The sequence below is a fragment of the Lissotriton helveticus genome, chromosome 1_1 (genome assembly GCF_964261635.1).
Source record: "Lissotriton helveticus chromosome 1_1, aLisHel1.1, whole genome shotgun sequence".
NCBI classification, from domain to species: domain Eukaryota; kingdom Metazoa; phylum Chordata; class Amphibia; order Caudata; family Salamandridae; genus Lissotriton; species Lissotriton helveticus.
Genome location: NC_136057.1, coordinates 1,112,638,024 through 1,112,665,965, shown reverse-complemented (window position 1 = coordinate 1,112,665,965; position 27,942 = coordinate 1,112,638,024). Strand labels below are relative to the sequence as shown.

Here is a 27,942-nt window from a genome sequence, read left to right as displayed (position 1 = left end):
ATTGTGACTGTTCTCGTCTGAACAAACCTCCTGCATCTGTCCCTCTTCTAGAGCCTGCTGCCTGCGGGACCCTCATGCCCGGAACCTGAGAAGCCTTCACGCTCAGAGCCTGCTGCCTGCGGGACCCTCACTCCCAGAAACGGCTTGCTGCCTGCGGAGCCCCCACCCCTCCACGCCCTGAATTTTGCACTTGCCCAAGCTCACACTGTTGCTCTCCTGAACATCTGTGACTGCTGAGGCCAGTGCTCTCTCCACAAAAAATTGCAACGTAAAACTGCCCCTTACTCGAGACTGAGCATGTGGCGCATCGGAGAGACGACAATGCACTTTTATTTAAGGACTGCCAACCCCTGCCTTTATAGTTGTCACGAGGTGCTCACAGAGACTGACATCCCATACTCCTCGAACCCAACACCCTCTCCCTCGCATCCGGTGCTCTTTTCGCATTCTTTAAGGACTGCCAACCCCTGCCTTTATAGTCTGTCACGAGGTGCTCACAGAGACTGACATCCCATACTCCTCGAACCCAACACCCTCTCCCTCGCATCCGGTGCTCTTTTCGCATTCGTCCTCCCCACTCCAACACCTCTTGAGTTTCACATTCCTTCTCTCCAAGCCTCGACCACTCTACTATAGGCAAGCCTTCTCTTCGTCCCTGATGCGTTCGCCGTTTGGAAGAACGCTCTATTCTAGAGGCCGACACTCTCGCCTCAAGCCTCACATCCCAGCAAGAAAATGACACTCACCCCTGAAGCCTGACACTGCCGTCTCTCGCAATCTAAAATTCTATGCCTGACACCCTCCTCCTATTTTGCCCGGCAATCTCCCCTCCTGCAGTTTAACACTCTGCAATAGGTCATGCATTTGCGAGCGATTAACCTATTGGCATTGTACATGACAATGCCATGTATTTAACGATTAAGATATTGGCAATGTAAATGACAATGCCATTTATTTAAGATTTAAAAAAAAGTCATGAGCAATGGCAATAGCTCTACCTTTGATAATGCCGAGACCATTGCATTGTAAATGCTTGTTCTGAGATGTTGTCGAGGTTCAGCCGGTAGGCAGGCCCCACTTGAAATGGGATGAGGGTGTTAGATTTGCAGTACCTTAGTCTGGCTGAAACATGGCCCCGCCAGCCGTGGTTCTCCAGCCCCCTTCACGGGGTTGTACCTCTGCTCACGAGCTTGGCACCCAGGGTATAATTACAGGTGACACGAGATACCTTCAGAAAAGTCTTGAAGTGCACATTTCCTCCTCTGCTCCCTCTGAGGTTCCTTAGTGTTGCTGTTTGCTGCTCTTTTCAGTCCGACGCATCCGATTGCTATCCCGAATATTTAACGAAAAAAAGTTACTTACCCGTGACACTGGTTTTAGCTGGGGTGTCTTATCAGATTTAGGTGCATCGCCGACAAGAGAGGAAGGGATGGTAAGCCGTTCTTCTCTGCATCACCTGTAGGATTGAAAACAACATATCATTCCCCCGATCGAACTGTTTCCTTGGAATAGAATTGCAATCTTTCTTAGGCACCTTTTCCCACTAATATCTAATTTCAGGATCACTCCAGCAGGTGGCAGAAGACGCAAGCATGTGAATCTTGAGGTGTTGATTCTTGTGGTCCGCTTTCTAGCTGGGCATTTAGTGAGACACGTTTAATGTTGAACCGTCAGGGAGCCGTCCAGAACATGCTTTGCATTTTATATAATCCTTGTTGAATATCTGTTAAAAGAGGATGGTTTGAATGGGCGGAGAGGTGGGATTTTATATCGTTTTTTGCAAATACACTGAGAGTCCGTCAGCAGCGCAGTAACTAAATTAATAATAGTGCAGGTTACCTGCACTTTTCTCTATACGATCGATTCAAGTCACAGCTCTCTGTGGCTGAATTATTCAGGACTGAATATTACTTTTTTTTTTTTTTTTTTAAACCAATAGACCATCAAGAATAGACTGGCAATAAATGACGTGGCGGAAAAATTGAATCTCGTCTAAAAACCATGCTCTTAACCAGGCAGGATGATCGGTAACTTGAAGCGCGATTAACTTGCAATTCTTTTACTAGGAAGTCGCCTTGTACCAGTGCAAATGATGTGAAACCTTTGAAATGAGTTTGCATGAAACTAACTGTTTTCTTTCTTTTACAGGCAGGTGACAGATCCTTATCAAATGTAAGTATGTCATTCTGCATCTGGTGGCGGTGGTTTCTAGTTTATCTGACTTTGGAACAGAATTCATTGGGATGCGGCTAGGGTAATGATGATTGACAGGAATAGGGAGAGTGGTAGATTAAGATAGATGCCCGTCCCTAGAGACCTAGAAGGGGTTTGCTAATAAAAATAGTGCCAAATAATGGTTGACTATAAGGAATGGCCTCAGAAAATGGACCTTTGCACTGAAGCAGGTACTACTTTGTGGGAGCTACGCACTCCGAGTACATGCCCCTCACTCGCTGTGTAAATAAGCGTCAACCTGACAAGAATGGGGAATCCAACTTAGTGTGAAGAAGGATCCTATTAGAATAATTCTTAAGTACGTTCTCCTCCATCATCAAAAGTACATGTATTTAATGTTTATAGAGCGTTCTGTGTGATGGCCATGGGCCCGAGGTACAGACAGCAAGAAAAGCCGCCTAGCAGAAGAGATAGGTTTTCAACTGCTTCTAAACCAGGCATGGGAACTGATCTCATGTAGCTTCTGAGGCAAGTTATTCCAAAGAGGGGAGCCTAAGGATGTAAGACATGTAGATTAGCGGTCTGGCATTCCGGAAGTCTATTATAATGTTCCTGTAGTCTAGATAGAAGAGGATGGTGACAGTGAGCACAGTCGGACAGTTATTGTGAGGGAGACACTAGGGAATTTTCTTGCCTAAGGTACATGAGACCTGCAGGTGGGCCCAAGTTACATGAGCTGCATAAAGAGTCAAGAGCTGCTGCCAGAGAGCTCTCAGTACTGGGGCTGCACGAATCCCAATCTAAGACTGTACGAAAAAGGCGATACTAACCAGCCTAATAGCAAGCCACTTAGCTAGGAAATTTCCCATGGTCTTGGAAAAAAGCAAGGAGGAGAGTATATTTTGACACCTGCAAGGAGGAGACTAATTGGTCTGTAATTCTTTAGGTCCTCTCTTCTAAACTGGCCTTTTTAAGCAAAGGGGCGACAATGTTCATTTTACAAAAAATGGGAACTGTCCCTGATGTAAATCAGTTGTTAATTGCTCCACAGAGTACTGATGTGAGAACAGGTGCCAGGGACATCAAGAAACCCAGTGAACACACATCATTGTAAGAGCCACATTTTAAATTGTCCAGTGGTGCAAGGACAATATCTTATGACGTAAGAGCTGAGCAAAAATGGCAGGTTGTGAGATGCTGACGTTAGTAAACAGGAGGCTATAGGAAACATATGTGACCAATTTGTTCATAGATATTTTTAATATTACCACTGAAAAGAGATGGTAGATTAAAAGTGCTTGGGGAGGGATGACTCCATCCCCAGACAGCCAAGAGTTGCAAATTATTGAACCGATTTAATAGGTCTGAAGACAGTTCGAAGAGGGTTCCTAAAAGGAGGTCTTAGCAGTGTGCAAGCGTAGTTTATAATGCCTCAGTTGTTCTCTGCGGAGTATATGTCCTGAGTTAGTGTGAGACAAGTCTAGAGATAGGAGGTCCTTGGCTCATATGGAGAATGTGATTTCAGATTCCACATGTAGACTAAAGTCGGAGAATCTGCTCACGTTAAGGCCTTGGTGAGGATTGGGCCACAAATTGCAACTGTAGTATTTAAAGGATTTCTTGCGTTGTGTGGAGGATGCCGCTTTCGCTTTTTAATATTCTTAAAAGATTATTGCAGAAGACTTGTGGTCAGTGTAGCAAACACTCAGCTAATGGTTTTTGAAGAGAGCACCACTAGTATGTACAGGTCTGCTATTCTAAGATTTCATATAATGTTAGAATTTATGAACCAAAAAACCTTAACATCACTTGAGTGAGATTCCCTGCTTGCAAAACAATATAGAGCTGAGCTTTGTAGCTAAGTGCAGATGTCAGAGTTTGTAAAGACAAGCAACGCTTGACTGGTTTTGCAAAAAGCACTTCTATAATATCTTTGTTAACAGAATTGAGCATGCATTTGTGGGTGAGCGTTTGTTCATTGAGTGTGTTGGATGTCAGAAGTGCAGTTTGTTAGATTATATGAGGCAATCCCTGGCTACACTTGACTGTACTGTTAGGTTTACACAATTTTAAACTTGTGATAGTTATTTGTCATCATAATTAGTGCTAATCCATGAATGAAACCCTTCTTAGAAGCAAACATGATTAATACACAGTATGATGATGCTGCCTACATTCCCAAGTAGTTTCCCAATAATTATTTCTTTCCCAAAAGTAGGAAACTGCGTAAACCATGCAGAGTATCCAGAAGATGTCAAAAGTCATTAGTTGTTTGAAGATAGTAATACGTCCCCATAACTTCTGCTGGAAATTAAATTATTCTGCAAACAAAAGTGTATTTATCATTGTTTTGTTTCTTATTTTGCTTTTATCCAAAAATGCTAATCGACTTTTTTTAAAGTAACATTTTGTTCTTTGTTTTTTATACTTTAGGTAATTGCTCATGAAATTGCACATAGCTGGACAGGAAACCTAGTTACAAACAAAACATGGGAACACTTTTGGTATGTTGATGTTTGAAATATAGACATCCATGTAAAATATAGTTTGCAATTCTGAATTTCTTGTTACATTTCGTTTTAAAAAGTACTGTACAACAGTAACTTTATTTTGAGGAATCCAAAGTACAATACAATTCATTATCAATCAGTAACCATTGTAATATTTTTGGGCTGATTTAATAAACCTTGATCTTGGGTATGTACCTTCTGGTACTTCTTGACTTGAAATATTTAAATATTTCCTATACCCCCTCCAGTGAGATGTGAACATTTGCTGTAACTAAAATGAAATGGCAAGGATACTGTATTGTATGGTCAGCCTCACAGTAGCAAACCTAGCCCTCGATTTTGCAAGAGCTGTATACTCGCATAGTGCAATATGGAAGCAGTGACTGTGAATTCCTCCTCGTCATTACTACTGAAACTTCTGTTTAATCTTCAATCTTTCAGAAACATACACAATCAACAGTTGCACCAGTACTGCATTTGGCAAAAAGGAAATCTCAAACCGATGTTCCAAAAACCTGTGCTTTGTTTAATCTAGATTGAAATATGTGTTTGATTTCTTATGCTCAGCCAGCACATCCCATTATTCTCCTGTCATGCCTATGTTCTGGGGAAATGGATGACCAACAAGGTTGCATATTTTATACCCAGTTCCCAGCCATTCACTCTGACATCTGGTATACTTATTATGAACTTTAAGGGATGCTAAAAGCTCATTGGCCTAGAAGTCATGTATTGAATCAGAGAAAAGTATGCTTCCATTTGAGAAGGAAACTGGAGGTGTAAATGCATCTCTAGATATATTCCAGCTTATTACTATTTCAAAAACGCCAACATTTATTTGTTGGTGTCTTCATATTGAGAGCGTAAGATACAGTATACCTTGGCAGCGATTATGGATGTCCATTTCACCATTTTTTTGTAAACCAAATTTTGCTTTTATTGAAACGGATAAAGAAAATGAGAACCCATACACCATTCCAGGCTAAGTACATCACACTCCTGAACATCAGACATTGCTAGCATACAAGTCATTCCAGCTTGTAATTTGGGTTCACCGTTTACCCCAGATTTTCTTATGTTTGTGTGGACACCCCCTTGTTACATATATCTGTTCTTCCAGTTTGGTGCACCAGTCCATTGCCTTATGCCAAGCCGCGAACAGAAGAGGGTTCGCTCGACCATTGTCTCTTTGCAATCCATGTTCCTGGTCCAACCAGTGTACGCCACCCCATGTGCCTTCTAGATCCTCCAACAAACTAAGGAGAGCAACCTCAATTGAGGGTCTGTGGTGTGCTCCAGTACCCGTGAGAGGGTGCAGAATATGGATACCTAATATTTCATGATCGCCGGACAGGACCAAACCACATGGAAGAAGTCAGCTCCCTATGTACTGCATCTCGAACAGGCGGAGGTTGTGCAACATCTTGCCTTGCATAGGCACATCAGGGTCAGTAGGTGATATGCTCAACATTCATTTGTACCAGACGAAGCCTGAAACTGATCGCCAACTCCCTTGGTGCCATTCACTGTTCTCCAGGGAGCTTACTTACACTTCCCATTTGAATCTCACACTGGCGAACAGGTCCAGTGAGATGATGACTAAAGATTTATAAAGGTAAGATATCCCTCCCTGTTCCAGCGAGCAGGCACATGATCGGTTGTGCTTCCGAGGCGGTGAACTCTGGGGCTACACCAATAGAGTAATCCATCAAAGCATAATGGAGTTGTAAAAAATGTGTAAATTTGGGATCAGTGAAGGTTTAAGTCCTCTTGAAGTTCCTAGAATGACTGCATGTAGGAACCCTGCCATATATCCCTCAACCTAGCGATGCATATGAGATCCCACCTACTATACCCCTCAAATCATGCCGTCTGTCCCAACCAACTACCCTTCCATGGGGGAAGGGTCTGCAGTGTGAACCTCTTGCCTTGTCTGGTCCGATCCTGCGTTCACCTCCCTACTTGCAATACCGCCTTGGAAGCCTCTGGCAGGGCACACGGGATCAGCGCACCGTAAAGCATGCTTGTGATGTTGTCACACCCCAGAGCAGCCACTTCATTGCGGAAGGCTGGCTCTGCCCAGACCCCCGCCCCACTCTCCTGAAGCCATTCAGAATCACCAATTCTGTAGTAGGGAATCTCTGTGTATAGTCATAATCTAGTGAATAGTCCCGCTCATGTGCGGGGACCCCGGAGTAATCAAAAATAATCTCTTAAACTGTCTTCTGTGCAGTCTGCATAGACACTTAAGAGAGAATTAAAGACAAATAATGCAGCCTATACATGCAAGGCTACACTGTCCAGTACTTCAACTAGAAATGCAAAAGATATTCCACCAATATCCTATTCAGCACAGTCTGCCAAGTTTCACCCATAGAGAAACTTCCCCCTTCACCAAATCCTTGGAATGATAGAGAGGAAGGAATGGACAGACAAGCCCCCCCATAGGCTGCCATTATGTGGCTTAAAAAGGGATACCGTGCCTTTAAGGAAACTTTCCAGAACTCTCGGTATCCCAGAATGCACAGCAACTCCCTACACTTTCAGTTCTTTTTCCCGGCTCCTGCTAGCAGGACCCTGGAGCATTGAGCTCTCCCTTTTTATGTGTTTTGTCCAATGTTTTTACACTTTTCAAGAGTGTTTCACTCGACATATTTTTGTTCCTTCTTCCCTTGGCTGGAGTTTTCTGGTGAGTTTGGCCACTCTTGTGTCAGATATGCCTTCCTTATTTGACAAATGCCCTGAGTGTGCCAGGAAGAAGGCCAAATCTGATCCACAAAGGGTGTGTATCCTCTGTCTCCCTTCTTCTCATGTCCCTGTGGATTGTGAGATCTGCCAGCAGTTCTCCAACAAGACCCTGAAGGACAGAGAGAAGACTCTGCTCCGAGGACTGGAGCAAAGAAGACAGCAAGATCAAGGTGGGTCTGGGCATGGAGAGGCCTCTTCCTCTGCCCGTACTTCGGCCCCTGGGGGGCTCCCCAGGAAAGAGAAGGCCAAAAATTTTGACCCAGGGCTCCGTCGACGTCAATAGCCTCGGCGTCGAGAGGGATCACTACCGTCTGCTCCCCGTCTCCCCAGGGCTCTGGGTCGAAGCGACGTCGCCGTTCGACATCGAGGGGAGTGACGTTGAGACCTGTCGACGTCGAGGACCGCTTCGTCGTCGAGACGCCATCGACGTCGTGAAGGGTCTGAAAGACACCGGCGCTCGCCGTCGAGGCGACACCGCCGTTCGGCGTCTACTCGACGTTCGTCGTCGAGACGGAGATCATCGATGTCGAGACTAATATCTTCGACGTCGAAGAGGAAGATCATCGACGTCGAGAAGACTATCGATGCCGAGACTCTCGACGTCGAAGAGGAGGTCAGCATCGATAAGGAGAAAATCAACGCCTAGGGGGCGTTCTAAGACCAGGACGGAGTCCCAGGGCTCTGTAGTCAGCCTTTCCTCGGCTTCCACGAGCCCACGGTCGCGCCGTCGTTCTTCCACGAGGAGGTCGGCCTCTAGGTCTACCCCATCAAGGTCGGCGCAGAAAAGAAGAGTGGTAGAGTCTCTGAGCTCTGAGTACTCCCAGACCTTTTCGCCCTCACGGCCCAGGACGCCTACGCCTCCCCCGTTGCCCAAGGACCCTCCTCCGCGTAATCCTACGCCTCCACCGCCTCCTGTCCCTCCCCATAAACCTCCTCCGCCACCTCCACCAAGGTCTCTCTCTTTGCTCATCTCCAGACACCACCTACGGGGCTGCCACGCCCTAGGTTCCCTCCTTTACGGCCAGTGGACAGACCAAGGCCAAGGAGGTCGGGATCTCGATCCAGGCGGAGGGACAGATCCAGAAGTGACCGTCGTTCTTCCAGACGGTGCCACAGGAGGGACAGGTCTAGGTCCCGCCACACGGACTCGTCCAGTGCCCGGGACTATTCGCCTACGTTGTCGGACTCCCCTCGGACGAGGGTGTCTCCAGTAGACGACATAGTCTTCTTCCAAGAGGTGTTATTACGTGGGGCGACGAAACTGGGCTTTACACTCACGGTGCCCACGCCATCGACTTCAGTCATCTTCGAGACCCTGCATAAGAAACAGCTGTCTTGCCCCATGTTGCCCTTGGTGCCAGGGCTGGAAGAACCTGCCATGGAGCTCTTCCTCACCCCTGCCTCTACAAAATCGGCACCTTCCAGGCTGCAAAAGAAATACAGGGCCCCGGACTCAGACCCGGCGTTCCTTCCCTCGGACCCTGTACCGGACTCGGTGATAGTGACGGCGGCGAGAAAACAGCACTCCTGACAAGGAGAGCCGCTTGATGGACTCGGCCGTCAGGAAAGACTGCGGTACGGCCTCCACTTCTATGAAGGCCGCGAGTGCCTCGGCTCTGTTGGGCCGTTACGACCGGGCCTTATGGGAGTCCCTGAAGCAGTTCCTGGAACACCTTGCCAAGGACAGAAGGGAGGATTTCCAAGAGATCATTAATGAAGGGAAGATGGTCTCCAACCAGGTGATCAGCTCGGTTGCGGATTCTTCGCTCTTGGCAGCCCACGGGTACTGCCATGGGATCAACCTGCGACGCCACGCCTGGCTGCGTCTGACGTCACTGAAGCCAGAGGCCCAGCAGAGGGTCGCCAACCTACCGTTTTCAGGAGCGACCCTGTTCGGCAAACATGCGGATGAGGAGATGGCCCGCATGAAGGCGGAGGCTGAAACCCTGACGGCTGTCGGGTTGGAGAAGCCGAAGGAACAGAGGAAGACCTTCCGCCCGTTCCAGAGGCGTTACGGTGCGCAGGGCAGAGGGCAAGGTCGGCAGGCTGGACAGCAGCAGCAGCAGCAGTACCAGCGGCGGCCGTTCCAAAAGCGCCAGAGGGGCAGAGGTGGTCAGCAGTCCTCCTCCGCGAACAAGGGCCCGGCCGGGTCTAAGCCCTGAGGTGCTACTTCCCCCTCTTCCATTACCCGCTCCGGTGGGGGGGAAGCATACAAAATTACTTGGCAGAGTGGGGACAAATTACTCAAGGCAAGTGGGTGCTGAATATTGTTTGCAATGGATACAGTCTTCGTTTTCTCAGCCCGCCTCCAGCGATTCCACCGGTGTGCTCGCAGTTCCAACTGCGCGAGCTCCAGGCGGAGGCAGATACCCTGTTAAGAAAAAGGGCGATCGAAGACGTCCCTATGTCTCAAAGGGGAAAGGGTCTTTACTCGCGCTTCATTCTGGTGCGCAAGAAAGACGAGCACGAGTTCAGGCCCATTCTGGATTTGCGACAAGCAAACAAATGGATTCGCAGGGAAAAGTTTTGCATGCTGTCTTTGCACCAGATTTACCCACAGCTGCAAAGGGGAGACTGGCTTTGCGCGATAGATCTGCAGGATGCGTACTTCCATGTGCCCATTGCACGGAAACACCGGAAGTTCCTGCGCTTCCAAGTCGGCACCAATCACTACCAATACACCGTACTCCCGTTTGGACTGAAGTCTGCGCCCAGGACTTTTTCAAAGTGCATGTCAGTGGTGGCGGCACACCTGAGAAAGAACAAGGTGTTTGTTTACCCTTACCTGGACGATCGGTTGATCAAAGCCTCCACCTTCCAGATAGCGCAATTGCACTTCAACAGGACGGCCGTTCTATTGACCCAGCTGGGGTTGCACATAAACATGTCCAAGTCTGTCCCGACTCCGGTCCAGTGCCTACAGTACTTGGGAGCCTCCATCAATAGGCTGTCAGCAAGCGTGTCTCCTTCGGAGGAGAGACGCTTATCGCTCCTTCGGAACGCTCAGGCTCTCATAGCTGTTCCATCTACAACAATGAGGACGGTGTCTTCTCTACTGGGGTCAATGGCCTCTTGTATCTTCCTCTCTCCACATACACGCCTACACATGCGGCCGCTGCAGGAATGTCTGGAGGATCAGTGGGACCAGAGGCGAGGGAACTGGGATGACAGGATACGACTGTCTCTGCACGCTCAGCAGTCCCTGAGATGGTGGTGTTCGGCAGAGAACCTCCTCAAGGGGGTTCCGTTCCACAAGGACATTCCCACTCAGACTATCGTGACGGATGCTTCTCTCCATGGCTGGGGAGCGCATTCCGGACAGTTACAGATCCAAGGAACGTGGTCCCCGACGGAGTCCACGTACCACATCAATTTCCTGGAACTCAGAGCTGTTCACTTGGTGCTGAAGGCCTTTCATCTGTCCTTCCAGACCAACTCTCTGCTTGTACAGACGGACAAGACGACCACGATGTATTACCTCAACATGCAGGGGGGCTCGAGATCGCGCACACTGTCGCAGACGATCTGGCACTGGCTGCTAGCCAGAGGACTGATGATAACGGCTACCCATCTGCAGAATGCTCAGGCGGACGCACTCAGCAGACTGATCAAGGAAAACCATGAGTGGGTCATAAACGACGAAGTGCTCGAAGGCGCACCCTGACCTTAACTTCTAAACCACCCCAGCGAGCTTGCATGTGGAAAGTTTTGGAGAACGTATAAAGTGCTTGACAGCACCATAATCTTAAAGACTAGCAACTCAAGATGTTGTTTGAGAGCCATGCCCGCTTTGCAATGTCCCATCGCATCCTAGTGACTAGGGTGGCAAGGTTAAGGGTCTATGTTGGTGACAACAGCAGAGAGACCTGAATGGCTAGATATTGGAAGCTCAGCCTGCGAGCGAGCTAGGTCTACCAGCTCATTGGTTCCATATTACCCATTTAAGGGCTCCAAAAGGGACTTGATCCAATTAACCAGCAAACAGGAGGCCTTCCTATCAACTTCAACATCTGGAGAAGCTGTTTCCCTGTGCATTCAGGAAGTGCCATAAACAGCAACATGTCATCAGCATAAGCGCTATGTGGTCTTTCATGCCATTCTCACCCTCACATTCCATCTCATCCACGTCGCCAGTGGCTCCATTGCCAGGGAGTTAATAAGAGACCATGGGCAACCCTGTCTGGTGTCCTGTTGTATCTAGAAGGCCTGCAATAGGACACGGTTGACTCGCACCTGCACCCTGGGGCTGTTAGAGAGGACCTGTATCTAGGAGATGAATCTCGACCCAAATCCCTTATGGCCCAGCATGTCCCAGAAAAAAATCCCACTCTAGGAAGTGGAAGACCATTTCAAAATCTAGGAACAAGAATGGCCACATGTCTGCCGGATGACATCAATTTTCTACCACTGTGTGCACCCTATGAATGCAATCCTGTACTAAGCGAAGGCATAAATTACACTGGTTCAGGTGTACTAGTACTTTTATAACCCAGAAGAGCATATTTACCAACATTTTGGCATATAATTTAACGCCTCTAATAATGAGGGAGTTCGGGTGATACAAGGCACACTCTTCGGGTACGTCTTGCAGCATATTGAGCGCCTCATTTTTAAGCTTCTCAGTGGGTAAATAACAGCACAGTTGGCTCGGAGTCTAAGCCCTTATGTTCCATGTCAGGGGGGGGGGGCTTTGGTCCCTTCTTCCACACCCTTCATTGAATAACCCCACTCAGAAGCAGAGAGACACTGTGTGCGCTGTTCTGTTGCCCAAACCCAGGCTGCCTCTGGGGTATTGAAAAATAGCGATTTGGCATTGTGAATAACCCGTAGTCTGGCCGGGAACAGCAGCATATATTGCAGCCTCGGTGCCCTCAGTTTGTTAACACCATCAAAAGACTTGCACTGCTATTGAACTCGCCAAGTGTAATTGGGAAAGATGAGAATCCTGGAGGATTGGAGCTGCACCGCATCCCCATCTCTTGCCGCTCTGAGGATAGCGGCTTTTGGCGATCATGGGGTGGGGGCACCGTGTGAGGGTTTTGCCATCAGTGAGCAGTGGCCTATCTAATAACAATACGGGGCAACATCTTTTACTTCGAGGTCCAAATTGCAATCCAGACCTTTGGATGAGGATTTCTGGGACAGGGCGGGTGGTGGACGGAATTTTGCAGTGTTTTTCCCTGTGTTCTGCTGTCTCCACGGCCCCAGCACATCTGCTTCTGGGTGTCCTCTGCATCTCGGTGAATGCCAGGCTCCTGTGCCGGCTATGCTGGCAGCTTCATGGCCATGCCTGTGGCATACCTCATGGGCTCCTTCCTCCCTTATGCCATCAACATCGAGGACAACACACAACTCCCGAAGGCCAGATGCCTGGTACGGCTCCTCTCTCCAGTCTGATTCTCTGGTTCCATCTCCGGCTTATTTGTAGCGCCTCCTGTGGCAACTTTCTTCTTGGCCAGTTTGACGCTTGGCCTAAGGCCCTGAATCATTCGTGTGCGGAGGAAGCTGCGCAGCCTCGTTCTACCAGCACCACCAAATAGGGGGGCACCCGGGGTTTTCCTCCACATGAACACATTCCTTCCAGAGCCATGAAGCAACCAGGATTCAGGCTAATTCTACTGCCAGGGGGCTGGGATCTTGCTAGAGCACGTCCGCCATCTTGCTACGCCCCCCATTTACATCATTTTTAATGCTACAGCTGAAAAAGTTAGGTCGGCCTTACCTTATTTGTGCTATTTGTTTCACATGATTCAGATCTGGAGTTGCATCATGCCCTGCAGAAAAGCATTGAAGACCAGTACCTCACTCACTCAACAAAAAACAGCACCCACAGATAAATCACCTTGCCCTCCTGAAGAGTAAATAATGCATTCATATGGCTCACATATCTGATTGGCTGGTCAGGGATGTTCTTTTGCCTCTTCCGCAATCCTCATTTTTATTTCCTAGTCGTTCATTTTGTTAAAAGAATTTAATTTTGAAAACTCCCAAATCCAGCAAGTCAAATGTTTATCTTTTACTATGCACATGAGCATAGGGAGGACATTTCATTTAAAGAATTTCAGACCTTGTCTCTCAGGAGTAAATCATTCTCCACACCTCCCCTCAAATTCATGATCCTCTAAGTCTGGTTAGGGAAGAGACACCTTTGCAACACCTTTAGTACATCTACTGAAAATATGGTTATTATTAAAAGTGGTTTGAAGGTTTTACAAATATAGTAGCAAATAGCTTTTGTAGATTAGTAATTGAACTAAATAGAAACTTGTGGTCTTTTAAATATATTCGTTTTTCATTCACTTACAAACCAACTAAAAAAAAGGAATTACATTGATATAGCCTACTCTACCATTGATTTAAGTTTTATAAATGTTCAGGGCAGCGAATCAGATGGTGACCGGGCGCTTTTGAATATTTCAGTCCTTTAGAAGGACTTGGTTGTAATATGATACTTTCTTTGTGTCAAATGTGATCTCCACCTTTCTTCTTGCTTATCTGTCCTGCAAGTTGAGATACTCTGTGAGCATCTGTTGGACAAGTGGATGGAAAGTTCAAGAAACGTGCACCCTGGCTTCTGTGTTAGTAGCTTTGACACACGTGCAGTATTACTTACACAGTAGCATTGTTCCTTGATTTTGAGCATGGCAAGTTCTTTTGAGGAGATGTGTTTCTTATTCAAAATGGGAGCTTGGATATCTTGATTGCAGCGATATAGATGGCAGTCCATTTGTTCCGTGTTGCTTTCCCTTCCCAGAAGGTAATTTGATGGCTAGGCACTAGGTATGTTTAGTTTTCATTTCATAAACCCTTGACCAATTTAAATAGACTCATAATAATACTGTGAATAAGAGCACGCATTTCACTTCTGAAGGATCCGGTGTGAGGGTTAGTGGACTAATTTAGAGTTGAAGCCTACACTTTTTAGAGTGAGCTTCACAATGCAGATTCCCCCCCGCCCCGCCACCCTCCCTCCCCACACGCTCCGTGCTTGCCATGCGAGGGCATGGAAAATCATTTTGCAAGGAGAATTGTCCCTGTAAAGAGCCGTTGATTTGTTTTTGGTTTTTCTCTGAAACAAACCCACTCTTTGGAGGGTGTTGGTTCTGAAAAACCCCCCAAAAATGCCAGCGAACTTCTGCATGAAGTGCTCCCACTGCCATTCTTTTCAGACAAATGTTCTCTTTGCGTATTGGCTGAAGCACTTTCATCCCAAATTAACCACCAGTGCAGACTATAACCCTTAGTAAGGCAGGCAGTCTGCCATGTTGTAACACTCTTTGTCTACCACAGATTTGCTTTTTGCTAATAATAGCTTGGACTGCCATACTGCAGATTTCCTTCCTACTGATTGGTATCACAGAAGCAAAAACCTAATACTCTGTATCTTACTAGGTTAAATGAAGGTCACACAGTTTACCTGGAACGAAGGATTGGGGGTCGACTGTTCAGTGAAAACTTTAGGCATTTCCAAGCTCTGGGAGGCTGGAAGGACCTTCAAAACTCAGTAAGTATGCATAATCTATTGCTTTTTTTTGTTTATTTTTTTACATTATCATCCAAATTATTATCATCTCTTCTGGAATGAATGCAAACTATCTGAAGCAGTCGAAACATTGACACCTTAATTGGCGTTGCCTGAAAAAAATCGGGTATCTGAACTTCTGGTGCTAATTGACTCTTCAGCACCTTTCTCTCGTCTCCTAACTCAATCGGTCGCCCTGCAGCCAGTTCACAAGCTCTGTCATTCAGGCGTGGTCTTCAGCAAAATTGTTACATTATTCCTTCACAAAACGTTGTTACAATAAGCACATTTTACCAATAGTGCGCAATCCAGGGGCTTTCTCTTTCCTCCAATCACCCCATTAGATTTCGCTTGTCCTCCCATGGTACACGCTTGCTTGATTTTCTGCAAAAGCATTCCATCAGGTCTGGCTGAGAAATCACTAAACAAAATGGAGAAACTTCAAAGTCAAGCAAAAATGGCTCCTATGTGCTCTAAGCAAAGAGCACACCACTGCCACACCCTGATCATTACAAAGGCCGTCTAAGAGAACCCACTTCAAAATTAACTGGACTATTCACAAAGGAAGCTTACACTTGTGAGTAATTTAGATTTGTAATTGACCCTTTCAGTTTTGAGTAACTTTACTACTTTTGGCTATTTACAAGCTCAGAGTGTAAAGTTACTCCTAAGTGTAGACTTAATTTACGAGTAAATTATCACTGCCAAAAAGAAACAATAGTAAGTTCAGCACCACACATGGCCAACCACTGATACTGCTAAACCCTCCCAAAGGAAATAGAGGAGATGGGGACTTAAAACAAAAAAGCATAGGAAATAATGTTAAATAGCATTATTTAAAATAGTTCAGTAAATATCATTTATTGTTAAAAATAGATATAAATATAAAACCTTTATTTTTACCGTATGAAATATTTAGCTACATTTATGAATTCATAAATTAAAGTAACTCTTTTAAATTTAATTAACCCCCTGTTAATTCTAAACATCACTTTTAATTGTGATTATTGCATAAAAGTTTTTACTTTAAGGAAATGTATGCTTAATTTAAACTTCAGAAAAATAATTCTAACGATTTTATTTAGGAATACGTTAATGTAGCTGTTTCCTTTGTTATATATTTAAAATAAATATGCATAGATATGGAAAATTAATTTGCAGTAATATTAAACAATAATTTTTGCTAATATATTATAAAAGGTTTACATTTTCCCTATAGTTTACCATAGACAAAGCTCTACCCCAGCTGTGGAGCCTCCATATGGTAAAGTATAGTGAAAAGTAAAGTTTATTTAGCCAAAAAATGAGTATTACACATTGTCACATAGTGGCGGGCCCTTTACTAAGATTAAATGGTCAATTCTTAGTTGGAGATTGCTATCGAAAGTTGTTAAAATCAAAATAATGATATGAATCTTGAGAACAGGTGGTGTTAATGTGTGTCGAAATAGTGGAATAATTCTACCACAAAATGTTTATTACGCTGCCTTTTTTTACCACATCGAGTCACCCCTGGTGCTTCATTTGGTCCTCTACTGCCGCAAAACTTGAGTGTCCCTGTAAATACCAGTGAATAAAAAGAGGGCGGGACATTTCCCCTTCTTTTATTAGGGCCAATGTCACTTTGTAACAGGACTGCCCATTTCTGGATAAAACACAAATATTAGTGATATTGTGTTCTTTTGTCCTATTCTCCATTTCCACCCTCTCTCACACTACCGAAAATTCAAACGATCTGTCAAATAGGGGTTCATTGATATTTACACTGTTGTCTCTTTCCCAGTATAGCAAGGATGTTTTGAGATTGTGTCTCTTTGAACCTCAATGTAATTAATAAAAAGGATTAACACCAATAACCGTGATATACTATGCATTTTCTTAACTCGCCCAAACACACCCAAAATAGCAATTATCAACATCTACCTACGCCCTGTTCAGGGGGGAGGGGTTTCACAGACTTTAGAGTCCTTAACCGTTTTACTGAACAGCTTCTCCAGCGAGACCAAGGTGTTAATGGGGGGAGACTTCAACTGCCATTATGAGCCACTTGGGGGGGGTTTTCCAGATAACAACAGATGAGGATGACGCTTGCCGGATCCCACCCCCCAATGTCTATCAAACCAAATCTTGGACACATATAGTTATGCAGCTCACTTCACTGACGTACACATTCTCGCTCAGAGCCTGTAGTGGTCGCTTCCCGGGGGATAGCCCAGGAAGGAGTACCTATAATGGAATGGGCCACTCATCAATAATAGATTATCTCATGGCTAGCTCGTCCCTGTGGCCATTGATCCGACAATTCCATGTATATGATCGATCGGAAAGTGACCATAATCCCTTGGTAGCAGACTTGGATTTGCCACATTCCGATGGGGCGTATCAAGAGGATGATATGGTCTCTAGTAACATCAGGATCACACAGGGTGGTAAAAGAATCCGATGGGCCTCTATTAAGTCGTTGCCAGATAATCTGGCCTCTTTGTATAAAAGCGTCACTCCTCAGTTTGAGCGGCTGATAGCACTGCACGAGAGCGTCCCAAATCATGACAAAGGCGCTAAAACCCTAGCTATTCATAAAGAACTAATAACGGCCCTGGCGGGTAGCTTTCACAAACCATCAAACCAGTGCCAACGACAGATACGGGACACTAACCCCTGGTATAATCAGTCTTGTAGGAGGGCGAAAACCACTCTAGTATCCGCTCTCAAACTAGGCAATAGAACCTCCATTATGATTGCAAGGAATACCTATAAGAATCTCCTCTCCCATGCAAAATCCGAATGGGAAACAGAGAGATGGTATGCAATCAAACAGGCATTAATTGTGAAAGATGCCAGAACCTTTTGGAACTTGGTTCACACTGGGAAGCCAGAGGGCAAGGCAAAGATCGATCCTAACATTGCTGAGGAAGCCTGGTGTGTCTATTTCAGTGATCTTTACTCTAGTCCTGCTTCCCAAAATAAAGTCTTATTAAGCTCGTCCTTGAGATTGGTCCCCGGTTGCCACCCTCCCTCCTTTACCCTGTTGGAAGTCACACTAGCGGTACAAGCATTGAAACGCAATAAGGCCCCAGGGCTGGATAAGATCCCTGGTGATCTTTTTAGAGATGAGCCGAAGATCTGGGTTCCCTACTTGACCGTCCTATTTAATGCTATCCTTGACGGCCAACAAGTTCCAAGCACCTGGCTGGGGGCCGAAATCATCCCGATCTATAAAAAGGGCTCCCCGCTGGCCCCGTCAAACTACAGGCCAATTAGCCTTATCGACGTTACTCAAAAAATGTATGCCAGACTGCTTTTACAACGCTTGCAAGATTGGATTATTGAGAATAAGATCCTCTCCCACCTGCAAGCAGGGTTCAGAGCTAAAACATCAACTATCGACCAATTACTACGGCTCCAGGTACTTTACTGGAAGCATGTGGTCTTGGAAGGGGGCAGCCTCTACCTTACATTTGTGGACCTCAAATCCGCCTTTGACATGGTGGACAGGAATCAATTGTGGAGCATATTAACTACAATGGGGATTCCTCCCTACTTGTGTCACCAATTCAAAAGACTCCACGAAGGAATCTTTGCGAAGGTACGATATGGCAAATTTGGCCAGCTGACACGAGCTTTTCCAATTGAGAAGGGAGTCAGGCAGGGATGCGTACTTGCCCCTACCCTATTTTCCCTTTTCCTAAATGGCCTTGTCGATGACCTGACTAGTGTAAATAATATTGACGCACCTAATTTATCTGGCGGTAAATTTCCTGCACTTATGTTTGCGGACGACACCCTGCTGCTTTCAAAAACATCAATGGGGATGCAGCGGGTGTTAGACCAATTCACCGAATTCTGTAAGAAAAGGAATTTGGTGATTAATATAGACAAAACAAAGTACATGGTTTTTAATGCCAGCACAATTAATTGCCCTCGCCCGAAAATGGATGGACGAGCCCTGGAAAGGGTAAATAACTTCACCTACCTAGGTCTGACATTAAATGACAAAATGAGTTGGGATACCCAAATGTCTAGGGCTAATCTAGGGCTTTCTCAGTCCGCGGGGGGGATTCTAAAAGTGCAGAAATCCTGTGTGCATAAATTAGTGAGCGCACCGCTGGAAATATACAAGGTTCAAGCCAGATCTTCCAGTCTCTACGGGGCGGAACTCTGGGGGCACCGACCAGCGAGTGAGATTAGCATAACTGAGAACAATTTCATTAGACAGTTGCTCTCTTTACCAAAAAATACTCCACTAATCCCACTAAGGCTGGACTTAAACCTGAGGCCAATTGCAGAAGCAATTGCCTCACGCCCGCTTCTCTACTGGCGTAGATTGTGGAGTGTCCCGGAGCTTGAGTGTTACAGAGAAGAACTGAAGATTGTGATGGCATGTCCGGGTGTAGGGAGGATAAAGTGGCTATCATTTATAAGGGGGCAGGCGTCCAGGATTGGCATGGAGAATCTCTGGTCCAATCCAGAGGTCGCGTGCCAAGTCATCTCGAGGCGAACCCTGGCAGAGACCATAAAACATCATAACTTACATGAAGCTCTCCGATCAGCCAGGCCCTCTAGTCTCACCGATAGCTTTCTAGATTTCAAGAATGTTTATAGCTTTGAGAAAGAACTAGACACTATAGAACCGGTTTTAGCAAAGAAACTGTATTTAAGGTTCAGATACGGTACATTACCCCTGCACTCCCACACAGATAAATGGAAAGAGGGTCCAGTCCGCCCTTGCCCAGGTTGTGAGGACCCAAATGAGACCTTAATGCACGTGATTTTGTTCTGTCCTGCTTACTCCGCTAGCAGAAAGAAATGGATTATACAGCTATGTGTGAACCTAGGAGTTAGGAACTACTTAGAGTTTTTTAGAATTTTAAAATCTGATACTAATGCACTAATAGTTACAGCTATTGCTAAATTTCTGTTTTCCATGTGGCTAACTAGACGGAGAATGATTCGGTAGCAACAAGGTACCCTGGTTGTAGTTAGATAACTCGTCTCAGAAAAACTTGGGCTTCCATTGTGTTCTAATTTTTAATCTGTGCATATATAAATTATTGTCTTAGTATTTTAATTGTTACTCCATAACCACATGTTAACCTATTGACTGTATATATGAAATGAGATGTAACTTGTGTATTAGCTTATTGTTTCAAACGTATTTTTCCTCTTGTTGTACTTTTATGGTTCATAAACAAACCGAAATAAAGTTTAAAACGAACGTAATTAATAACACATTAGACTACTGGAAAGTGTCTTTGTTTACTTTTTAAAAATATAGTTCACATCTTTTACCAGTTTGTCTACAGCAGGCTTTAACAAAGTCATCAGATTTCGGTTCACTCCCATAGTGGTCTGTGTGAATGAGAAGAGGGTTTGGTCTAAAAGAGCTGGGGTATTAAAGGTGTGCGTGACGTGCTAATTTCATGTGAAACCTGATACAGATCCACACACGACTAGGAGTTTCCCAAATATTGCATTTTAAAAATGTGTTCATCAGACTTTGCGACTAAATTATTTTGTTGGCTTCTCTGCTTGATTGGGGTTGAACTGCAACATTCGTATGTCTTCCAGCAGGATTACCTTGCAGACTTTCGTTGTCAGCAAAGATAACATATTGAAGCCAAAAAGCATCTGTTAGCTGTCCTGTTCAAAAAAAGGTCTGTGCCATCACCCGTTCCTGTGGCTTCTTTTCAAACAGTGCTATAGCTCCTTCCAAGGTATTTCAGAATACCTCCAAAATTACACAAAAAAAAACCTGTCTTCAAACACAAAGAAAAATGCACTTTAAAACTCTTCCCTGCAACGCGTTTTGGTAGCCATGAACCCCATACCTATTGCTAGGATAAAAAATGTTTAGTCTTTGATGTAAAGTACTGACCAATGGTAGGGTGGAAAATACCATCAACTACTGAATTAAATTTGCCTGCTCCATCCGAATGGAGGCAACTAGAATTGCTTAAGCAACACAAATTACCGTAATTGTTTACCATAGGTTGTCACAAGTATTGCCCACCCGATGAGCTATATACACAATATAATTGAAAACTGCATACATTAGGTTAATGTGAGAATAGATCGTTATTTGCAAATGAGAATAGTCCTTGCACTTTAATTTTTTTACTCTATCCAAAATTTGTCACTTTTGAAAGTGATTTTCTTTCTATAAATCAGAAGTGCGTTTGTTACTATTTTCAGGGTACTTCAGGTCTTGTGTAAGCCTCGACTGTTTGTTTTTTCAAAATAAAAGGTGGTTGTAGTGTCTTTCAGGTTTTACTTCTGCCTACCACAGCATGGGGCAGTGTCTCAGCCCACTTCAGAATTGACTCCACTCACTATGAGTGAGGGCATTTAGCCTCTGCATAATGTTTACATCTTCCAAAAATAGTACCCTAGTTTGTAGGGCTAGTCGACCAGTCTCCTTTAATTTATTTCCAATTTCCTTACTTTTGTTTTCTTTATTCACGTCTGAAAGCTGCAGATTTCTAGTATGACATTCTACCTATTCCTTCCTGTCCCAGTGTTCCATATCTGTGCGAGCACTGTTGCCAGCCATCTTGAAAATAGCCTTTCAAAACCATTCCAAAATGGCTGCCTGTCCATCTGCATTCATGTGCATGATTGTGGACGTAGAGACGCCCATCTTTTATTTGTTTTTGTATACTTTAGTAAAAGCCGTTCAAAGATGGGCAGCAGTGCCCTCAACCACATGTACACCCACAGGAAGGAAACCAGCATTGGCAGAGCCATTAGTAAGGCAGCCAAAGCTATAACTTCTTGCTTTTGCCAACACTTGTTTGCTTTTTTTATTAGAGCTTATTGGAGACTGTAGCTACAGCTACTAGGGGTTTCTGAGCCTTCCGTATCTAGACTGTGCCGAGTTTATTTATACATTATTGTCATTTGTAGCGAAACAAGGACTTACCTATACTTTTTTTAAAGGAAGAATTCCTGACTGATCAATGCTAAATAACTACCATCTAAGTTCACAGAGGGTCCTAAAATGAAGTGCTGCTCCTTACTGGGTACCCCCATCTTGATATTGAAGATTCATGGCTTAATTACTCAAAGGTACTTTCCAATTCACATAATAGTAAGCAAGCAAAAGAATAGGAGTGGTTGCAGGAGGTTTTATACATGTATTGTGTGATGTATTCTTTTTTGAGACCAAAAACTGATTATTCCTTAGCCTCCGCTCTTTCGTTTAACCTTCTCCTCATGATTGTTATACTTTGTATACTGAGCCTTTTTCCTAATGAACTGCACATGTTTTTGCAATATGTAAAATGTCAAATGTCCTTCTTCCTAAATCCACACCTCCACCCTAGGAAATACCTTTCTTCTCCCCAACATTGTCAAAACCCACATAGACTACTGCTTTGCCTGCATAATATTTTGTTCATCGCGTGAGACTTCGAAGTTTCCATGATTTATAAACCTAATCACAATCTTGACTTCTGAGTTCGCCCTCTTGCCACTGGACTGACCACTGTTTTGTGAACCCCAGCAATACATTCGTTTTCATCTTTCAACTTTGTACCTGCAATGCATGCAATTATTAAATATTTGAGTTCTTTGGCATTTTATTATCAATTTAGTTCATATAACCTCTACTTTCCAGAATACTTCAAAATTATTTCCGTCTGACTGGTTTAACAAAACATGTCGGTGAAAGTAGACTTTTTCTGACTTCACTTAATATTCTGTGCACCAGTTCCATGATACTTTATCCCTACATAAGCTGGCGGATGTAATTTATTTCCTTCACCAGCGCTTCATATTCCTTCTTTAGTGCTCCGTGTTTGGCGAAGGTCACCTTTGCTACTAGAACACATTCTGCTATTTTATGACTAATCAGGTTCCTTCTTTTCAGAAGATTCACACGTATATTGCAGCCACTAGCTAGTTGTAAGGATGCTTGATGAGTAAAGCATTGAGGCATAGGAAGAAGAGAAGCATGTTTTAATAAAGATCTTATTGAAAATTAATCCGGTGTATTTGAAATCCTAATCATTAGTATCAACATTTAAAAGTGACATTGGCGGGTTTCCAACAATGCTTTGGATAACTCCTCAAAGTTGAAACCAACGTTTTGAACTCATTACCTTTCTACAAAGCAGGGCTTCTATACCCATGTTCCCTCTGGAACGGACTAGGGCACTGTATCTTGCCTCATTCATGATCCGTACATTTCAGGCTATTGACTTCCACTAAAGTGTATTGGTACCAGAGTCGAACTTAACTTGTTCAAGTTACCTCTACAGTAACCCATAGATATCGTGTGGTGACCAAGAGACCTGGAAACTAGGGAGGGAGAGGGGGGTCCTGGATCATTCTGCCTGTAATTCTTTCAGAAATGATATCTCTAACCCCCAAATATAATGTCCAAATTGCCTCCAATGTTGTCATATTCGGTATTTCCCAGTGCTTAATTTGTAAAATATGAAGTGCAGGTGCTGAAATGTTGGTCGGAGGCCACACCCACTTTTTCTGGCTCCACCCGCTCTCTCAACTGGCTCCACCCACTTACTCTATTAGCTCCACCCACATCTTCAAGTGGCACTGCTAAAAGTCAAATATAATACCTGATCTGAATTTCAGAAAGGGAGCCTTCGTAAGGTTTTGATAGGAGGTTTCCCGTGAACCATTTTGAAAAAGATTAAAGCAAATGTGCATTTAAAGCACAAGTTTGGTATAAATTAGCTAGAACCACTAATGCATTTAAATGGACAATTTCAGTGCTCTGTGTGCTGATTTGGGGAAAGGACAATACTGGGGGTAGGACATGCCATTTTTAACAGTCTATGATTTCAAAGGTACATAGCTTAAGTTATGTGACAAAACAACATGTTGTGAAAACACTAGTCCAAACAGATAAGATGAATAAAATCATGCAATACACTTGAATGAGTCAGTCACTGTAACTTCCAGTGGCCGAAGGGGTATGGGGTTAATCAGTATAGTGGAATATTCCGTTAAAGCGACTGTTTTAGAGCAACAACAACAAACAAGCATTTACAATGCAAAGGTTTCGCCTTTGGAAAAGTTTGAGCTATTGGCATTGTAAATGACAAAATTTGTATTTATCTGTTGGTTTTGAAAACAGATAAATAAATGGCATTGTCTTTTACATTGCTAATAGCTCTAACTTTTCCAAAGGCGAAACCGTTGCATTGTAAATGCTTGTTTCCATTTCTTAGTCACTAGTCTGATGGTGGCATGGCTGCAGGCGTTCAGAGAGCCTCTACAAAAGGTGAACTTGTCCACAAGATAAGGGTGGTACTAGTTATGATGGCATTGAAAATAATGTCGCTGATTTTGAAGATGGTACAGGCTGTCAAGGGGAACCAATTGAGTTCCATCAGGATGGCAGTATTATGATAACATTTATTCCAGTCTTGGATGAGGAAGAGGTGTGGCGCCGCGGCTAGGTCAACTGACTACAGAATCTGGAGATCGCGGTTCGATCCCCGGCACCGGCAGCAGATTAGCCCAGCACCATGTGACTCTGAGCAATAGCTTACTTAAATCTTCCCGACGGCCTCCAGCGCCTAGAGACCCTTACGGGCGATTGTGCGCTTTACAAATGTTGATTATTATTATTATTATTATTATGAGACGTTCTGCTGTGTGTTGGATGAATGTAAAGGGAACCAGTGTGGAGTCTGGGAGGCCATGAAGTAGGATGTTATCATTATCCAGATGCATGAGTACAAGGGCCTAAACAGCAGTAGAAATGGTTTCACTTTCCTTAGAAGAAATAACTGGTACTGGACTGCCTTTGTTCTTTGTTTTTATGTCAATGCATTTCTTGAGTGTGAGATTGTGTCCAATATAAATCCAAATAACTTGACATTAGAGGAAAATTGGGCTTTGAAGCCATCAAGGCTCATGTTATCGAAGAAACTATTTTGCCTTTTGTTCTTGGCAAATAACAAAAATACTGTCTTGGTTAGGTTGAGCTTTTGATAGGTGCTGGACATGCAGGTGTGGGTAAAGTACAGGCATTGGATATCTGGAGGAGAGGAGGCTTTCGTATCGCCGGCATATTGGTGGTTCTTACTGCTGTTATCTTTGAGTAGTGCTCGATGGATTCCCATATAAAGGCTAAAGATGATAGAAGAGAGTACGGAACCGTGGGGGGCTGTGCAGATGATTGGAATATTTTGGGACCTGGAGTTGCCCGTGTGTACAACCACGTATCAATTGAAAAGGCAGGAGGAGCACCAGTGAAGGACATTGCCAGTGAATTCCATTGGAGACTCCAGGGTGTGGATGAGAATTGGATGGTTGACTCTTCATGGCAGTTAAGGTCTAGCTCTATATATTTGGCAGTAGTAATCTTTATCTGTGGTCAGGAGGGTATTGTCTTTGAGGTGTAAGGTAGTGGTTTCAATGACACTGCAATCTGAAGCCAGATTGGTAGTCATGAAAGAGATGGTTAGCACTGATGTGATCTTGGTGTTGAGCACAGACTGATTTTTTTAATGATCTTGCCTTGGCTTCACAACTTGGAAACATCCACTCAAGACCTTGTTTCTCATTCTCCAAAAGATCTAGCAAACATTGTGAGCCCTGGGCTGCTCACAGTCCTTCGATCTAATCTTGTGAGAAACCCCTTTTAATTTTCCTAACCTAACATCAAAATCCACTGAGAACCTCTATACCCAACCTTCTTCTTAAACACTGTTCACCATGTTGATGAACAAGATATGGTCAGGGTGACTAGGGTCAAAAATGATTTTGAGGTTATTCTGCTAATCCCATCATAGGAGACAAGACCCATCTTTAGCCACATAGACTACACCTTCAATCTTGCTCCCACTAATCCAATTCCACATCAAACTCTACAACCACTTCTACAGACTTTATGCAACAAGCAAACATCTTTACCATGGATATTCTTAATGTCAACCCAGGAAATCTGGCCAATTATTACCCATGTGGGACGATCCTTAATCTCCCATCACCCTTACCTCACCTCCATTCACCCTATATTTTCTACATGTGGCATTATTATGATTCCACTGAACAGACAAAATATGTAATATTCACAAACTCAAAAAACAGTCACAATTTTCTTTGCACCAAACCCAGCTTGGCACTCTTGAGAAAAATTTGATTTCTTGCTACCATGGCAGGACAGTTTATTACATATGCAATATCGAATCTACTTTCACATCTAAAACAGGACTCACCCTCCTTTTAAGGATCATCAGACCCATCCTTTGTCCCCTTCACAAATTGTGCTTTGTGCTGTTCTTTATTTTTGACTCGCCACCCGTACTCTGGCACAAGTTTAAAACTATCATCTTTGGATTACACAGTCAGATCCTTCAAGTAGGCAACTCCTTGTTTTATTCTTCTCGCTATTGAACACCTTTCTCCGAAATAGAATGTTCAGTAGAAATTAACTTGTTCTATATATTCCTATTGTTGGTCTTCTCGATAAGTTGATCAATGCTCTAAGTACAAAGTGAAGTAAACAGCTTAGTTTATTAGTGACAAGAAGTAATGTCTTCCTGCTACACCATTTGAGCAGCAACTGACGGACCACAAAACGTTCTCATGTAGTGTTCTAAGCCACCTACATGGCACATTCCACAGTCTCAACACATCCTAAGAGGTCTTCAGATTGACGGGTTAGTAATATGGGTCGGAGGGAATCTGTTCATTATTCTGGGTAGGCACTAGTTGGTTCGCTTTTTTCTGGGATTCATCATCCCTCCAACTGTACACAGCTGCCAGACTAGCCCCAGCATACACAAAACAACCTTCCATTACATTACAATATTATCTCAGCCACACTCACTCTTCAAAGTACCAGTTAAATCAGGTTTGAAAATGCATCATGCAAGATGCAATGAACCAGTACAATAATTCAAATCGGTATGAAGACATGAGCCAGTCCTTCAGCATATAGTAGCAAGGCGATTCAAGATGGAAACCCGAAAGGCTGTGACACCGAGCCTGCCCTGTACAGTGACATACAAGCTAGTCGAGGAAGAGACCAGCCTAGAATAAAACATACTAGTTAATTCCAGCATAAGTGTGGATCTTTCAGAAAGACTGCATGGCATAAGGTAAATAAAGGCCCTTCAGCTACATGTGAGCAATTAGGTCACACTGCTAGGAGTCGTGGTGGAGGGGGTATACCCTCAGAACAATAACAAACCAAGAAACAACCCGCACTCACCGACTGTCTTCTGGCGGGGCTCTCCTCCTCACACGGGAGCCTTGCTCCCTGCAGCACTCCTCCGGCGGTCGCTTTGGGGCCGCGGGCGGGGTTCCTCTCCTCCTGGGCTCTTCTCCTAGATGCAGCAGGGCTCCCTCGCATCACGGGAGCCCTGCAAACAGGCCGCCATGCTTCTTCTTTCTTCCCCCCGGGCTGCGGGGGCGGGCACTTCCGGCCGGCCGCGCTGGGATTGGCCGGCCGGCCAACCACTTCCGGGTCGCTGCGGGCAGCGCAGCGGCCCTTCTCCTTAGGTAGGCAGGCGGGGGCTGATTTTTACGGGCAAATGCCGGGTGGGCACCGGCTCTAGATAACAATCAATCGGGAGTGGACACGGACGGCGGGAGGGGGCGGGAGTGGACACGGACGGCGGGAGGGGGCGGGAGAGGACACGGACGGCGGGAGGGGGCGGGAGAGGACACGGACGGCGGGAGGGGGCGGGAGCGGACACGGACGGCGGGAAACGTGCACAGGACAGCGAGGGGGGGGCGGAAATGGACATCGCATCAGTGAAAGGGGAGGGAACGGGAAAAAACGTAACTCCGCCCTGGGAAAAAATCTCGGGAACGCCCCCGAATCTGGTCCGGCCTTGACGGACAGATCTCTGTTCCAATGGCTAGCCTCCATTTATGGAGCTAGCCAATGGGACAGGGGGGGCGTATTCCATTCTCCTTACTGGAAATCAAGAGATTTCTCTGGAGGCGGAGCTAAGAGCTCCGCCCTCCAGCGAAACCTAAAAAGGATGATAACCAATTGGGCTT

At 44.8% G+C, this 27,942-nt stretch overlaps 1 protein-coding gene across 2 annotated transcripts in view; it reads left to right on the top strand.

Moving 5' to 3' along the window:
* Positions 1-27,942, top strand: part of LTA4H (leukotriene A4 hydrolase) — a 309,801-nt gene that overhangs the window by 156,448 nt on the left and 125,411 nt on the right. For both annotated transcript variants that reach the window (XM_078678783.1, XM_078678777.1), the window contains exons 9-11: positions 2,149-2,172; positions 4,609-4,679; positions 14,826-14,937. In XM_078678783.1, the coding sequence (XP_078534909.1) occupies positions 2,149-2,172; positions 4,609-4,679; positions 14,826-14,937 (207 nt within the window). The remainder of the gene's footprint in view (positions 1-2,148; positions 2,173-4,608; positions 4,680-14,825; positions 14,938-27,942) is intronic.